The following is a 15695-nucleotide window of genomic DNA, read 5'->3' on the forward strand; positions in this document are numbered from 1 at the left end:
TATATATATATATATATATATATATATATATACACACATGATATGGTGATCATTTGGTAACAATTTAACCTTACAGGAAAAAAAGCAAAAACATTGTTCATTTGAATACATTTGTATTTTGGAGTCAGTATGTTACTCTTTTGAAAACTGAATGTAACACAAATTCAGCCCATTTTAAATGTTATAATAAGGCCCCCGTTTTACATAAGTCAGAAACCGTTGACTAATATGAATAGATTTTATAACATCTGCGTGGCATCCATCCTGGTTCTGGGAAACATGTCTGCAGATCTTCCTCTCTGTCATAAATCAATCCCTTATCCATTTGACCCAAGGATGTTTCCCCCTTTGGAAATAAACACGTTTGGTTTCCATGAGCCGTGTTTTGGTGTCTTGCACTCTGTACAGACTGAGCTGAGCCTCCTTTTGTCCTCACAAGCACACCAGCTTATCAGCAGACCCACAAACCTGCTCCTTTGTCTCAGTTCCGGTGCTGCAGAAATCCTCAAGTTTTAAAATAGCTGCCGAATGTGTAACCAAAGAACACTTTGCATTTAATAAGTTGATGATAAAACCAAGCACAATGAGTAATAGGAGAAGAATGCTGAATCTACCAGAAAGTCTGAAATGGACTACTAATTTTAATTAAACTCAAAGGAGCGGTGCTAGATACTTTTAACACCACAGGGGATAGCAGTTGTTTGATCACTGTATTGGTTTAAAGGACCAAAAATGGATATGTCCTTGGTGTCACACATAATATAGTTTATATCCACGACGTTCCAATTCCGGGATGTCTCGGGTGCCGCTGGAAATGCTGCCGGATGTCTTTCTTTTCGGCCGGATGTCTGTCAGCTTCCGCTTTCTTTGTGTTGGAAGTTTAAACTACGGACGATTTATGAGGATTATTATGGATAGCCGCTCCTCAGATCTCTGCAGGGTAAACCCAGACAGCCAGCTAGACTATCTGTCCAATCTGAGATTCTGTTGCATGACTAAAACAACCTTTGAATGTGCACACGTTAAAAACAAAACAAGTTCCTTCCTGAGGCTAATTCTTTTTGCAGAGGCATCGTTGGTTTCCAGGGTTAGTGCCGGCCACAACAATTGTGATTGGCTTAAAATGCCATTAAACAAAAGCCTGTTTTTCTCCAATCCCGGCAGGCTGTGTGGACTAGCTAGAACCTCCTCCGCAGGGCCGTGGAGGAAGGTCTGGCAAAGCGAGACTGTACATAATATTAAATATTAGCTCTTTAGGAAAGTTCGGATTTTTTGAAGTGGAGTTGTATGAGGTACTTAGCCATAGTCAGTGTATAGCAGTAGACGGCGGTCGGCATGCGCCCAGTTTGAATTATCTGTCCATCTTGCATTAAACAGCAGTTTTAAAATCTATATTTTGTATCAGAGCATGTTGAGAAAGTAAAACTGTAAGAATTTATTCTGTTATTTTTAAGGCTTAAAAACTCATGTGTGAGGGAACCTGCACCTATTACTGTATGTAATGTCAGTTATTCTATAATAGATGTCAGCAGATACTTCATGTAAAACATCACTTTTCAAAACATTAATTATCGGCCGTCTCTGGTAGCTCAACACGAAAGAAATCTGTTGAGGATGGACTGAAGCACCTTTCTGGATACATTAGTCATTGTGTTGAGTGTGTGTTTGTGTTAGATCGGGGACCACAGGGGGCATCTCCATGTGAAACCAGAAAACCATTAATGCTTCAGACAGAAAAAGACACTTAGTCAAAAGCGTGACTACTATCACTGCATAATGGGGCAGTCAAAGACCTGCACATGTGATTTACTCGCTGTGTTGAGGGTTAACTTACTGTATATGCTTCTCTTCAGGTCGATTGATGACTAAGCAGTCACAGTTTCTTAGGGGGTTTAGGGTAATTTATAAAAGAGGCACTTCACCCATTTTATAATTAAAGATTGGGTCACAGTGATGCTTGTATGATGTGTTTTGATGGTAACCAGTAATGTCGGATTGGGCTTGAGGATTACAGTCTCTATTACAAGCCTGTGTTACAAACTTTGGATGTGGAGTTTGGAAGAAGTGGACATTTATCACTTAAATGCTATTAAACTGCATTATGGGAAATATAGGATCCAGGGCTTAACTCCAAACTAGAAACATCTCAGCCACTGCTGCTTAAATTTTGACCATCGTTTTTTTTTTCTCTCCTCCACAAGTGTCCCAACTTTTTAAAACTAAAATGCTGGAATGTCCCTTGTCTTAACTCCTATCCTAAATCAAAATGTATTTTCTTGCCTTTATTGTTAGCAGCTGGTAGAGAGTTGGCAGGAAATGACAAGGGATGTGTCAACTTGGTCACGCATCGATTCCTTTGCTCACTGGTGTGCAATGTCCCCAACCATTGATGTGTACATACTGCTGTGCTGTTGTCTGTACGGTTGCCCAGCATTGGCAATGTACACTGGGAACAAATCTACAGCGAGCACCGAAATCTCAGTGTAAAACCAGAACACCCTGTTTTAAAATAAATTACATTTTAGTCTCAAATAGCTTTATATGAGACTGCCAGTGCATCAGTACTATAGTCTAAGTGGCATTCTCAATGGGGTTGGGGGGTTAAGTGGGCAAAACTAGACCCATAGTGAGTTACCGGTTGGTTGCTGCATGGGTTTCAATAAGCTACTGCACAAATAAATGCTAATGCAGTTGCAGTGTTTTCTCTCGTTTTGTCCTGAGACCCTACAAGTCTGTGCATGTCAAGTTCTTGTGCACTTGTTACTTACACTCCCTGTAACCTACATTTTATCCATGTATGACCCGGGTATGGATGTGTTAACCAGGTTGGCCTTTCAGTCACCTTGACACAGTTATCTATTGTTTGGCTCCAGCCAGACAGCTGCTGGGTCCTGCCAAGCTCTGGATGTGTTGTAAAGGATAAATAAAGAGTGTGGGCTTTGAGTGATGAGTCATGGGAGCAGAATGGTGCTGTCTTTGTCTATTCTCTTGTTTTCAGTTTGTATGCAGTATAAGACAGTGTCAAACCATTGAATGTGAGCAAGGAGAGACAGCCATAGTACCTTGCATGGAACAACCAGAGCTGTGAGGAGGGTCGAGCTCTCGGTGCCCTCGGCCTTCTCAGCTGTCTGTCGGGCTCCTGCTTCGCTGCTGTCGTCCTCTTCGTCCGACCGTAGGCTCCTCTCGCTCTCCTCCAGAGACTCCCTCTCCTCTGTAGAGTCGTCGGCAGTGCTCTCACTCCTCTCTTCGGTGTCAGCCGGTCCGTCTTTCATGTCGGCCAGCGGGGAGCGAACCCTGGCGTTGGGGTCATAGGCCTCCCCTCGCAGCCGCGTAAAGTTTCCCTCCATCAGGCGACGCTGGACAATGCTGTGAGGTTGCTAGAGGAGGAGACACAAGGGAAATGGATTTCAGAAAGGGTAGAATAATCAAATTGACTTTTCTGCTTTTCTTGACCTTACAATACAGTAAATGGAATATCTTTGGGTATTGAACTGTTGGTCGGGCAAAACAAGACCGTCAACTTGGAGTCTGAGACACTGGGATGTATATTTTTCACTGTTTCTGATGTTTTGTAGACTAAGCGATTAACTGGTTAATCAAGAAACTCATCAACAGATTAAAGTCATTGAATGCAAATAATTATAAATAGCATTCCTAGACAGACTCCTAGTTGAAAAGCTGAAATCACATCAAATCCAGAAAATTAGTTTGAGCCGAGCAATGTGAGGTGGCAATCGTTTTATATGGTGAGTAAATTGAATGTATGTCGGAGGATAGGTGACCTCTGCTGTGCATTGTGAAATAATAAAGTATTATGATCTCAACAGAGTTCATCACAGATAGTTTGTGACACCTAATCTGAAAAAAAAAATATGTAGGTCATTATGTTAGAGAAGCATGTCAGCATTACTCCAGATTATCTGCATATTCAGAGAACATTGTGTTTTGCTTTTACAGTAATGAAGCTTAATTATGCACATCTATGCAGGTTCAGATGAAAATGATGAATTAAAATCAGCCCCATATGAACTTGTGTCTTGAGCAGATGCCTAGGGGGGGTACAGATTTATGTAAGCGTAACATCCCCCCCCCCCCCCCCCCACACACACACACACACACACACACAAAATAAAAAAAGAAACAAACACATGCACAAAATAACACACACTGAGATTTTAAATAGCTAACTTTAGCTTCAGTGGCAGTGTCACGAAAGCCTTTTCAGGGGATGCTTCTAGGTCATCACTGTCAGCAGTTCAGTGGCCATGTTATTTGCCAAAACAAACTTTTCAAGTGTCACCTGGAGTCTTTTAATAGACAAAAGCAATTTTAGAGTCAATACACAAAGCATTTTCAAAAGACATGTTTGGCAAAGTGTTCTTTACGGCTACAGAAACACTACATTAATAACAACGCTGTAAGAACCTGTATGTTGCAATTTTGCTGTATACCTTTAATACAAGTGTGTTGATCTTGATTAATGACACCTTTCCACAGTTTCAAAACATGTGGCTTGTGATTGGCTGTTCTTTTTGGATCACATAAAGTTCATTTTAAAAGTTAATTAGATTTAGGCTGCCTGTTCCTCTATAATCACATTGCATTTCTGTTAACCAGTAGAGTCTGGGTCAAGACTATTAAACAGCACGCTGTGAAAAGAACAGGTCACGCAACACCAGCAGAGTCTCTGCATTAATAAAACACAAAGCATTTGCTTTCCTTTCAGGGTATTTTTCTAACACTGAAATTTCCAGGATCTTTAAGGCTAGTTTAAATGAAGAGCATAAGAGGCATTCTAAAGTGTTAGATTACATTTTTAACTGTTTGTCAGTCAAGAGATCACCAACTGACTGAATAACCGGGTTTCCAGCCAACATTGGCATCTCTAGAGCCATAAAGTAGTTCTGGTTGAGTGCCAATCTTACATTAAATGGCACATTCCCATCTGCCTACCTGTTGCTCTCACATGCTCTGCATTGTTCTATTGTAGAAAACAACATGTCACTGTGGATGCCATTGTTTTTGTAAGCAATGGCATCAGTTTTCCACAGTCTGGTTCATTCTGGGCATTTGTCCCCCATCAGATGTGCTGACATCATGGGCCATCTAGTGGGAGACTCCTCATTTCTTAGAGCATGAACTGAGATGTTTGAGTGTTTTCTGAATACTTGATTTTTGATTGGTTTTTAGATGACACATGCTGGATGATGAACGACAAATGCCAAACACTTTTTTTTGTCTGTTAGGGAACCACATCCTGCAGTTAAGAGAAATCTTCTCTAATTGAATGGATTATCTATCCTGTTTTTTTTTCCACATTACTGGTCATTATTTGGTGTTCTGCTCTGATTAACATGCGCATAGCAATGCTAGATTCTGCTGTTTCCTGTATTCCTGACCAGAATGTGAATCAAGGACGATTTCATGGGCTGGCAAGCAGCAAGGAGACAGAAAAATGTGGAAAAATAAATAAGAAAAGTATGGGAGCCCCATGAGACCAACAACCTTAACTTATGTAAGTGTCCTTGGCCTCAATCTGATCAAAAAGATCATCAAGAGTCATTTTTGGCGGGCGCCTGGATAGCTCAGTTGGTAGAGCGGTCCACCTTGTATAGAGGTTTAGTCCTTGAGACAGAGGGCCCAGGTTCAACTCTGATCTGTGGCCCTTTGCTGCATGTCATACCCCTCTCTCTCTCTCCCCCCTTTAATTTCTTCAGCTGTCCTGTCAACAAAGGCCTAAAAATGCCCAACCAATAATCTTAAAAAGAGTCATTTTTGGCAGCTTTCATTTGTCAGGACAAAGAGAACTGCTTTGAAAAAATCAAATGCTGAAAAAGAAAAAACCATTAGGTTTCTGTAGTAGATTTCTTGTTATTCACAGACCTCTCTCGGCCAGTCCATGATCTCTCTGTCCATGCTGCAAAACAACACTTCAAACTGCTAATCAGCCGCCGTGCCCATTTAGCTCATTCGTTCATCTCTGAGCTCCAGCTGTGGCTCTCCTCTCCTCTCCTCTCCTCTCCTCTCCTCTCCTCTCCTCTTTCCATCTCTCCTCAGCTCTATCCTCTTTACATTTCTCCTCTTCTCTTTACATCTCTCTCCTCCTGGCTTCCTTTCCTTTCTTTAATTCTCCTTTCCTACTATTTTCTACACCCATCCTTTCAATTCCTTTACTGATTTCTCCTCTCTTGCTTTTCTTCCATTGCCTTTAATTATTTTCCTTTTCTTTCTACTTCAAGTGTTACCTTCCCTTCTCTTTCATTTCCTTCCTTTTGTCATTTTTTTCCCCTCCTTGTCTCCTCTTTTCGTTGATTTCCTTTGATTTTGCCAGCAGAATCAGGTGTTTTTATTTAATTTGATTATTTAATAAATAGTGTTTCATTTAATATGTTTTTTGTGTTAACAGTTTTGAGAAAATGCGTAAGGGTTCCTTAGCAATCAAGAAAAACGGTAACTTTCAGTTTTGTTTTCCTTTCCAAACCTCTCATTGTTTCCTTCCATTTTGCTCCATTATCTTCCCTTTCTTCTTCTCTTTCCACATTTGTTTTTACTTTTTTTTCTCTCTCTTTTCTCTTCCGTCTTCCTTTCCCCACATCCTTTCTTATAGCTTCTCTTCATGTATTTCAATGCAATCAAAAGAAATCAAGATAGTATGTATTTCTTGGATAGATAACATTTATTCCTGATGAAAAAAGTAATCTTCTCCTCTCTCAGGAGTTCTTAACATTGAGCTCCTCGACATAAAAACTAATCAAATTCAATCAGGAGCTCCACTTTAGACAGGACTGGTTTATTTTTTCTATTGCTATGTTCCCGACATCGGCTTCTTCCTCTGGCCTCTGTGTGTTTGTTCCAACAATATTTGACAAGTCAGTTAACCTCTTTCCCATTTGGACACTTACTGGCAAAATCAAACTTTTATGAATAGTGATAACAGTAATTGTCCTCTTTTTCAAATTAGAAAAAAACAGCTTGTTAGAGGTGGATGCAAACAGTGACAGATCAAGGTTTACATGCATCTGCTAGCCTGTGAGTCAGCAAAGCGTGGGAAATATTTTAAGGCTAGTTATGCTTATCAAGTGCATATCACAATGTTTTTATTTTTACAGGCAAAGGAAATAATGTCAAACAGTTTGGAGAAGAAGGGAGAGTTTGATTTTTCCTCGTGAGACTGCAGGGAAGCGAAGATTAACTCTGATAGACACAATGAACACAATGTAATTTCACTTCAGTGGTTGGCGTCTGTTTTTTTGCTGAACCCTGACTGCTCTAGGGTCAGCTCCAGAGCAAATCATGTTAACAACATCAAGCCGGTAGCAGGCAGTGTTCAGTGTTGCCTATGTGCCCTGGTTCGGGGCTGAAATTGGCAATCTTGCACCTTCCAGGGTGATCTTCGTCTGCTTTTTGATATAGTGAGGTTTTTTAAATGTGAGACAGAAAAGTTGTAGGGGGAGGCATGAGCAAATGGTACTGCATGAGAGTAGAATGCAGGTCAGATTGATCCAATTTAGACACTTTGAAACCCTTAGCACCTAATTGCCACCATTTACATCATAACTCTGTAAATTCTGAACAAAGACATGATACAAACATTTGGAATTACACTTTCCAGGGATATCATTATCTCAGATAAACGTCCACAAATCTGCTTAGAAATTATAGAAATCATAGAACTTATAACTGCAGAGCTTGCCTGAGAACTATCACGTTTTTAAGTTTTCTTCAGTATTAAATTATTCCAGAGATAGTTGTCTGTATATCCAGTAGTACACTGTAAACAGGAAATACTTTTAATTGTGCCAATCTGCCAAAATATGAATTTATCTAGGCTAAAAACCGGGCTCAAGCTGTACGCTACAGTGTTGAATGCATGGCAACATTTTACTTTCTGTTTACATCCCACAAAGCATTATGGGGATTGCAGTTCCAAACCTTACAGGCTGTTTTGACATTATATGCCCCTTATAAAAGTGCAGTAAACTACAAGCTAAAGTGTGTAGAGAGTCTTTAAACAGCTTTCATTCAAGTTTTTGTCTCATTCTACCATCTGCCTGTCAACAGGCTGAGAATATAAAAATTGGCATTAATCATGTTGCCTCTTCTCTTCATGAATTCTAATGAAGACAGCAGGCAGCTTTGTCCAATACAGCGTTCATCTATTTTACATGATGCAACCTGCTGTTTACGCTGAATTTGACAGTTTTATTGTTGAAACATCTGAGGTCTGCATACAGAGTGATTTTGGAGAATATTATTTTGAGCAATTGTCGCTCCTGAATATAAGATGTGTCATAGATGTTGTTGCAACTGAAGAAAGCTTTCACCATTTAGTACGCTTAACAAAGAATTAATGGCATTGATTAAACAGTGAGGCCGCCAGTCTTCTCTTGCTGTAACATTTTCTTCTATTGTGTGTGTGTGATGTGGATCAGCCAAATATGTTACTTTTTGCCACTAAGTTACTTAATTTTTGTAAACTTAAAGTTATGGCTGGTGATATCTTTCTATACTTTGTCATTGCCAACAAATCCAAAACAACAAATATATCCTCTGTGTCACAGAGCTCCATTGTTGTCCAAAAAACTATTATAAACACATCAACACTGGGTGACATGTTCCTCATAAATACTCACTCAAATGAGGATTAATCCACCGCTGAAAATAGTCCCCAACATATGCACTATTATCTCAAGTCTGATCATTTAAATACGTTACTAGCTAGACCACCACATAGTCATGCTAATTATTTAGCTCTTGAAAAGAGAATTAATTAAAAAGGATCCTGATGTTGATCTGAAGATAAATGACATCACGTAACCAGGATATTAGTGCGCATGTAAATGGTAAAGTGGACAAAATTCGGGCTAAAACTGGTTGTGTCTTACACACTGTGTTCCATATGTGGTCTGTTGCAACTTGCTGAGATGAGTCCAGCGATGACCCCTTAAACACTAACCAGTCCACACCAATCTTCTCCTCTGCCAGTTTGGCAGAAAGTTAATGTGACGCCAGCACTCCTCCTACTCTCTGTCTCTCTTTCTTTTTCTCTGTATGTATCCCTCCGAGTCACATTAGAGGCTAATTGCCATGTGGACTAATTATCTGACTGCAATAGGCTGTGCTCTCTCATCCAGCCAGTCGCATACATTTTCTAATGTCCTCTTTCTCATTCTGATGGAGTTCCCCAGCGGCTGACTTCCTGTCGCAGCGACCGGGTCTCCTGCAGCTTCACATCTGCTGCCTTTCTGCCACCTCCACTTCCTCTTCACTTCTGTTTCACATCTCTGGTTCTCTTTCGCTTTCTTTATTAATTTGCTTTTAGTCTCTTCACTAAATCCTGCATGAGCTATAATTTTCATGCAAAACTCCAGTAAGTAAAAAATAGCCAGTGTGATCAAAACCGATGTGGTCACGGTCAGTGTGTGCAGCCTCCCATTAGAGAGCTTACAGAGGGCATTTGTTAATGCTTGTAATGCTGAATGATTAGGTCATTAATCAATTAGTTGAGCAGCAAACATTTTCATAATCAATAACTGATTCATTCATTGCTCATTGTCTATAAAAAGCGTATATTTTGATGTTTTTTCTAATTACATTAGTGCTGAAAACTCATTAGTCCATTCATCAAGAAGCCTTTTTTCTCATCAGTTTTATTTTCCCTTGTAGGGCTCATTACTAGAGGAAGTAAACATTTGTTCAAACGGTATCAAAACATTTTATTTTCCGTCATTTTATAGACTAAATGATTAGTCAATCATCAATAATGTATCAATAATAAAACATTATCAGTAGTTGCAGACCTACCATATTTGTTCTTAAAACACATCCAGCTTTATTTTGTAAATGGGAATCATCATTTTCTGATTCAGATATTGCTTCCGCATAAACTTTACTGGCAATTTTGGATTACTCCTTTCAATTTTATTTATTAGAAACTCCGCGGATTACATTTGGAGCCACTTTGGAGGCTACATTGTCATGTGTCACACTCGGCCATACACTGAAAATGAAAAAACAAACAAAAAAACACTTCTTCTTTCTCAACACGATGCATCCTCTCCTCTGTTGTTGGGGTTGTTTTGTCGTTGTTGTCGGGTATTTTTAGCCTCCTGTCTTACACTGCACTGAGGGAGCAGCTGGGGGAGCGTTGCCTCCCATCTACAGCTCCAGATGACAGAGAGAGACAGGTTCACACTAACCCCCTCTCCAGCCCATCTAATTGTCCGGAGCTAATAATAAAACCTGCATCTGAACCCGCGTTAACATGGCTTGTTTTGGTGGGTACAGGAAGAGGTGAACTCCCAAGAGCCTGGCGATCACACAGAGTAACACTGTCGTATTTGCTCTTTACTTTGAAGTGCTACTTTGCCTCCTGGGGAAAATCGTTAACAATTGAGTTCTGGGGGGGGGGGGGGGGGGGGGGGGGGGATCTGGATGCATATGAATATATAAACCTGTTCTGGGATGTGATGGATGTAGCCTACTGTACACCGTGTGCTCGTACAAACTCATGCTATTTAAAAGGACAGGAGATCAAAAGGTTCCCAAAATTCTGTGGACAAATGCACAACACTCTTCACACTGGTTTACCTAATTTCGGAAATGTTAACTGGAATTTTGGGGCTAAACTTGGACAAAATGTTTAGTAACTCTGGACTTAAGTCGTATTTAATGCAAACAGCAAAAGGTGCTGCTTTCCATTCATCAGTTCCTTTCCTATTCTACAAGCCCAGTTCTGTAGCTTTGATCATCCTCAGAAGTACTGGAGACTCCAATTGCTCGATTAGACAGGCCTTTACTACACACACGCACAAACACCCACACACACACACACACACACACACACACACACACACACACACACACAGATTTCAGACTCACTCATCTGTATGAGAGAGACATAAGCAAACGCAAACACTAAGCTGCAGGGAGAAGAAGAAAGAGGCTTTGCAGCAGAAGGCTACAGTTGGTATGTGCTGCACAATTAGACCAATATGAGATTTGAAAGCTTCATTGAAGTCTCCTACAACTAATATTTATCTTATTTTTACATTTCTACCAATTTTAAAGCCACATATGTTGACATAATTAGTAGGATTTATTGTTTTATGTAAATTTTCATTGTGAAAATAAGCTGATAAGTAATTTCCTAAAGGAATAGTTCAACATTTGGGGAATTACGCATATTGGTTTTCTTGCATACCAGCAGCTGGTTAGCTTAGCTTAGCATAAAGGCTGGAAATATGTATATGTAATATAATACATAAAGGGGAAACAGCTAGCATGACTCTATCCAAAGGTAATATAATCTGCCTTCACCTTTTGATGCTCATTTATTAACATTAATTTATTATATTTTGTTCTACATTCTGTTGGGTTTAGAGGGAGTCGAGGTAAATGAGAAAATGTTTTGTTGCTATATTTGGAGTTTGTTATTTGGGGGAAGCCAGTCTGCTAAAATAATTACATTTTCTAACCTGACATATTCTGAGAAAATAATGAATACCTCAACATTGGAAAGAATACAAAAAAATAACTAAATACAGTATATATACAGTATATACTGTATGTATGAAGCTTCAACACAGAAATGATGGCATTGCCCTTTAAAACATCTCATTGAGGTCATTTTGCTGCAACCTGGCTGCTTTAAAGTCATCTTTCTCGTACATTTGTCTCTCTGACTTTGGCTCAGATTTTGGGAGCAAATGTTGAGTGTGTACTGTAGGAAACAGTCCAATTACACAGGGGTTACACAATAAATTGTTCCATGCTAAGCTCAGATGTTAATGTAACTAGGCTTAGATGTTTCCAACCCTTCAAACACACACATACTGTTACTCTCATTCCCTCTGATTCACTCTAACATTACATTTCACACCCATCTACTCAAAGCTCTACATTGTATTACATAAAACAACCCCACTGAACCGTGCATCCTCCATAACCCCATCTCAGCCGACTCTTTACTTCGCCTCCACCGCTCTGCGTTAGAGCGGTGGATTTTGCCCTTTTCATGCTCCCTGCTCCCCTTACTCTGCAGCACAACATGGCTGGAGTGATGACGCTGCTGAGAGTGAGAGGACCTCAGGCTAAAGAGCAGCAAAACAAATTCACTCTTACATAACAGGCTCTTGTGCTGAATTATACTCTGGACAGGCCAGCTAGCAGGAATGAAGAAGAAGTAAGACAAGATGTGTGTGGCATGCAAACTAGAACAATTCACCATTTTTACTGATTGCGTGGCAACAGACCATTAATTTGAATAGGGAATAATAATAATGGTATAGCTCTGCATTTTGTGAAACCATTTTATATGCTTTCTTCCAGAGAGTTAGATGAGTATATTCATACCTCTCTCATATCTTTGTCTTAAAGTATGGAGCTGGAGTCAGGAGGCAGTTAGCTTAGCTTAGCATAGGCTGGAAGCAATGGGCGGATATAGGGAAACAACTACCTAACTTAATCTTCCTATAATTCTTTGATTGATCAAGCTTGTTTAAAATGTTCCCAGAGCTCAATGTGACATTGTAAAATTGCTCATATATACCTGTAGTCTGACCGATATTCCAAACTCCCAAATCTATTCAGTTTAAAAATGACATAAAACAAAGACAAGCAGCAAATCTTCACATTTGAGAAGCTGAAGCCAGCAGACGTTTGGGAATGTTTGCTTTTAGAATGACTTGATTGAGCATTTGTTGTCAAATTAATCTTTAGTTGATCAACTATTCACTTGATGGACTACTAGTTTCAAAATAATCTAGTTAAAAATTCTTCTCATTACCTACAAAACCCTCCACGACCTACAGTAGCCCCCTCCTACCTCACTGACCGCCTACCACATACTTCTACCTGCAGCCTAAGATCTGGTGACAGAAACCTCCTCACCCCTATCGTATACTGTACATTTTCCAGAAAAAAAAAAAAAACATTTGTTCATGTCTGACATTTAAGATATGACCTATTGTTTATGGAGGCCTCAAGCTAAAAGGACAATAGTCATTTTTCAGCAGTATTGTAATTAGATATAAAAAAAATACTAGGATATGGCTGCAAAATTCAGAAAACAAACAGGTTTGTAGTCAGACGTCCTACAGACAAACAACTGGATCTGACAGCCTCAGTCACATGATCTCATCTTTTGTCTGAGAGGGTGTGGCCACCTCAGAAACTCGTCATGCTTTCTTCTCATTTTGTGTGTCTATTCAAAGCCTGTGTCTGCAGAAAAGGTACACAGGCATGGCAGAGGACTGCCGGCAATTTCCACTCCTCCGTCAACATCACCCCAACATCGAAAATCACTTCTCACAAATGTCATTCAAACTTGTTCTGTGCTCCCCGTGGCCACATCTGCACCACAAATTGCGTTTTAGAAAACTACTGAGATGAGCTGTATCAAGGAGAAGATAATTGGTATTATGATAAGAGGCTTTTATAGGTCCCTGCAGGTTGAGTTGCACACCATGCCAATATATGAGTTGAGAATTATCCTCCTTGAATATAATGGAATTTTGCGGGATATTATCTCTTCTTAGATTACTTTTTTCATTTTATCTTGAATCGTGTTTAGCTATGCCGTACTGTTTTTGTACAGAGCCCCTTATGTTCCAAAAGATATGTTCTTCATAACATCATGTGTGCACCACATGAGCCATCTTCCATCCAACTGCTTTAATGGAAGTAATGAAGATTGGACTGCAACCGGAAAACAATTTAATGGGGGGGAAGGGGGGATTTTATCCCCCTCGTTAGTAAAAAGAACCAAAATGCAAGCCCCTGGTTAACCTGTCATCCCTGCTCTCCGTGTCCTGGTAGCAGAGAGAGTGCAGGGGCAGAGGGGTTGTTTAGCTTAATGATGAACTGCCTGACTTGAGTGGCTATTAGTTAGAATCTATTGCCCTGACAATGGCCTTCAAATAGCAGCCTGACTGTGTATCGATAAATCCATGGCCCTGTCCGTGGTGCTGAAGCAGCGGACGGATTTGTAGATGTGACATTCTCTCGGAGTCCCGCCCTCCTGTCAGCTTCGTGGGGGGTAGCATAACCCTAGGGGTACTTTGGAGTACTGCAGGGGGTATTAGAGGTTTTTTTTATGTTAAAAATATCAATTATGCATAACTGCCAACATAATTATACTATAATAATGAAAAAATGAAGTGATTAATTCAAAAGATTTGGAATGTAGCATTGAAGTTTCAAGTTACAAGGTTCTTTTTTAGTAAATTAGACACGGATGGGGCAGCACTGTAATGTATCTCTTTATTTAGGCTTTTTTTTTCTCCCACCAAAAAATGTTTTGCGCTAGTCAGGCTACTTGGCTAAATAGATATGTTAAACAGGGTACATTATTGAAAAATGTTTGCTCTAAACCATAGCTGCCCGAGGCCCAAATCAGAGAGAGTGCATGCCTTAATTGCGTGTTAAACAATTAGAGGCGTTAAAAGCAATTTGCGTTGCCTTGTTGTTGTTGCGTTCATTTTGAAAGTGGAGATACTTCTCTCGAAACTCCACGAATGTCAACCTGGAGATGGCGCTGGAGAGAAAGTCAGGCACCAAAGTCACTAAGATTCATTGTCTGGGGAACGTGATCGTGTGCGCCAAATTTTCATGGCGATCCATCTAGTAGTTAGACAGATGTCCCAGTCTGGATCAGTACCACTGACATTGCTGAAAAAGTCCAACAGAGAAATTATTATAGCCACATTTGCAGTTTTGAATTATGTTACCTTAGGAACACAGGGTTGATAAAGGAGGGAAGAGAGATAATATCTACCATATCTGTCTATTACATATATAAAAAAAAAGCTTGACTCAGTAAAAGAAGGATAGAAGGCGGGTAGAATGTTTTCACTGGAGCAAATGTTGGTATTAAAACCTGGCAGACATAGATGCATCACAGTGTAATATTCATAAAGCAAAGAAAGACTGCTGGTACTGCTGCGCAGTGCCAGAGTGATTGTGTCGAGGTTTCTTGGAGAGCTCTGGGGAATATGGGAAGGCGCCATCAAACCAGAACTGTGTCACAGGAGAGGTGGGGTAATACATTGTTCAGATTATTACAGGGAGTCCCTCCAGAGTAGACCAGTTTGTAAGGCTTCTGGAGGAAGAGGAAATGAAGAGGTTGGAGATGCCTTTGATCCTTACATGACAAACCTAAAATGTGTGTGTTGCTGAATGTATAACGGCTTCTCTCTCTGAGAGGCACGTTCACAGTGTACTGTAATAGGCGTTGACTTTACGTTTCCCTCCTCTTTATGCAGAGTGCAAGACTCTGAATCTTTCATGACCCTTTCAGTGATGAATTCAGTTTTCAAGGCTTCATTTAATGACATTCAGTGCCATTAAAGTAGTGCATTATTGCAGTAAAACGGTGCTCATGCAAAGTGTATTGACAGGAGTGAAATGTCTCTGTATGCATGAAATTGAAATAAAACATGACAAGTGAGAGCAAATATGAAGCCATCCTCCAAAGAGCTGAAATGATTAGTCAGTTAATCATTTAGTTCATCTATAGAAAATGTATCTTTTTACACATTTTTAAGCAACAATGACACAAGATTTCTTCAATGTGAAGATTTGCTGCTTTTCTTTTTATAGCATTTGTAAACTAAATATATCTTTGTTTTTTAAAGGTCCCATGGCTTGAAAATGTTCCTTCATGAGGAACATTAATATGCGTTCCCCCAGCCTGC

General features: G+C 39.9%; 1 protein-coding gene across 1 annotated transcript in view; it reads right to left on the reverse strand.

Moving 5' to 3' along the window:
- Positions 1–15695, reverse strand: part of nrip2 (nuclear receptor interacting protein 2) — a 29074-nt gene that overhangs the window by 11023 nt on the left and 2356 nt on the right. Inside the window, exon 2 of the mRNA XM_032505668.1 lies at positions 3063–3377. Within this exon, the coding sequence (XP_032361559.1) occupies positions 3063–3377 (315 nt within the window). The remainder of the gene's footprint in view (positions 1–3062; positions 3378–15695) is intronic.

Source organism: Etheostoma spectabile, chromosome 23, assembly GCF_008692095.1.
Source record: "Etheostoma spectabile isolate EspeVRDwgs_2016 chromosome 23, UIUC_Espe_1.0, whole genome shotgun sequence".
Classification (NCBI taxonomy): domain Eukaryota; kingdom Metazoa; phylum Chordata; class Actinopteri; order Perciformes; family Percidae; genus Etheostoma; species Etheostoma spectabile.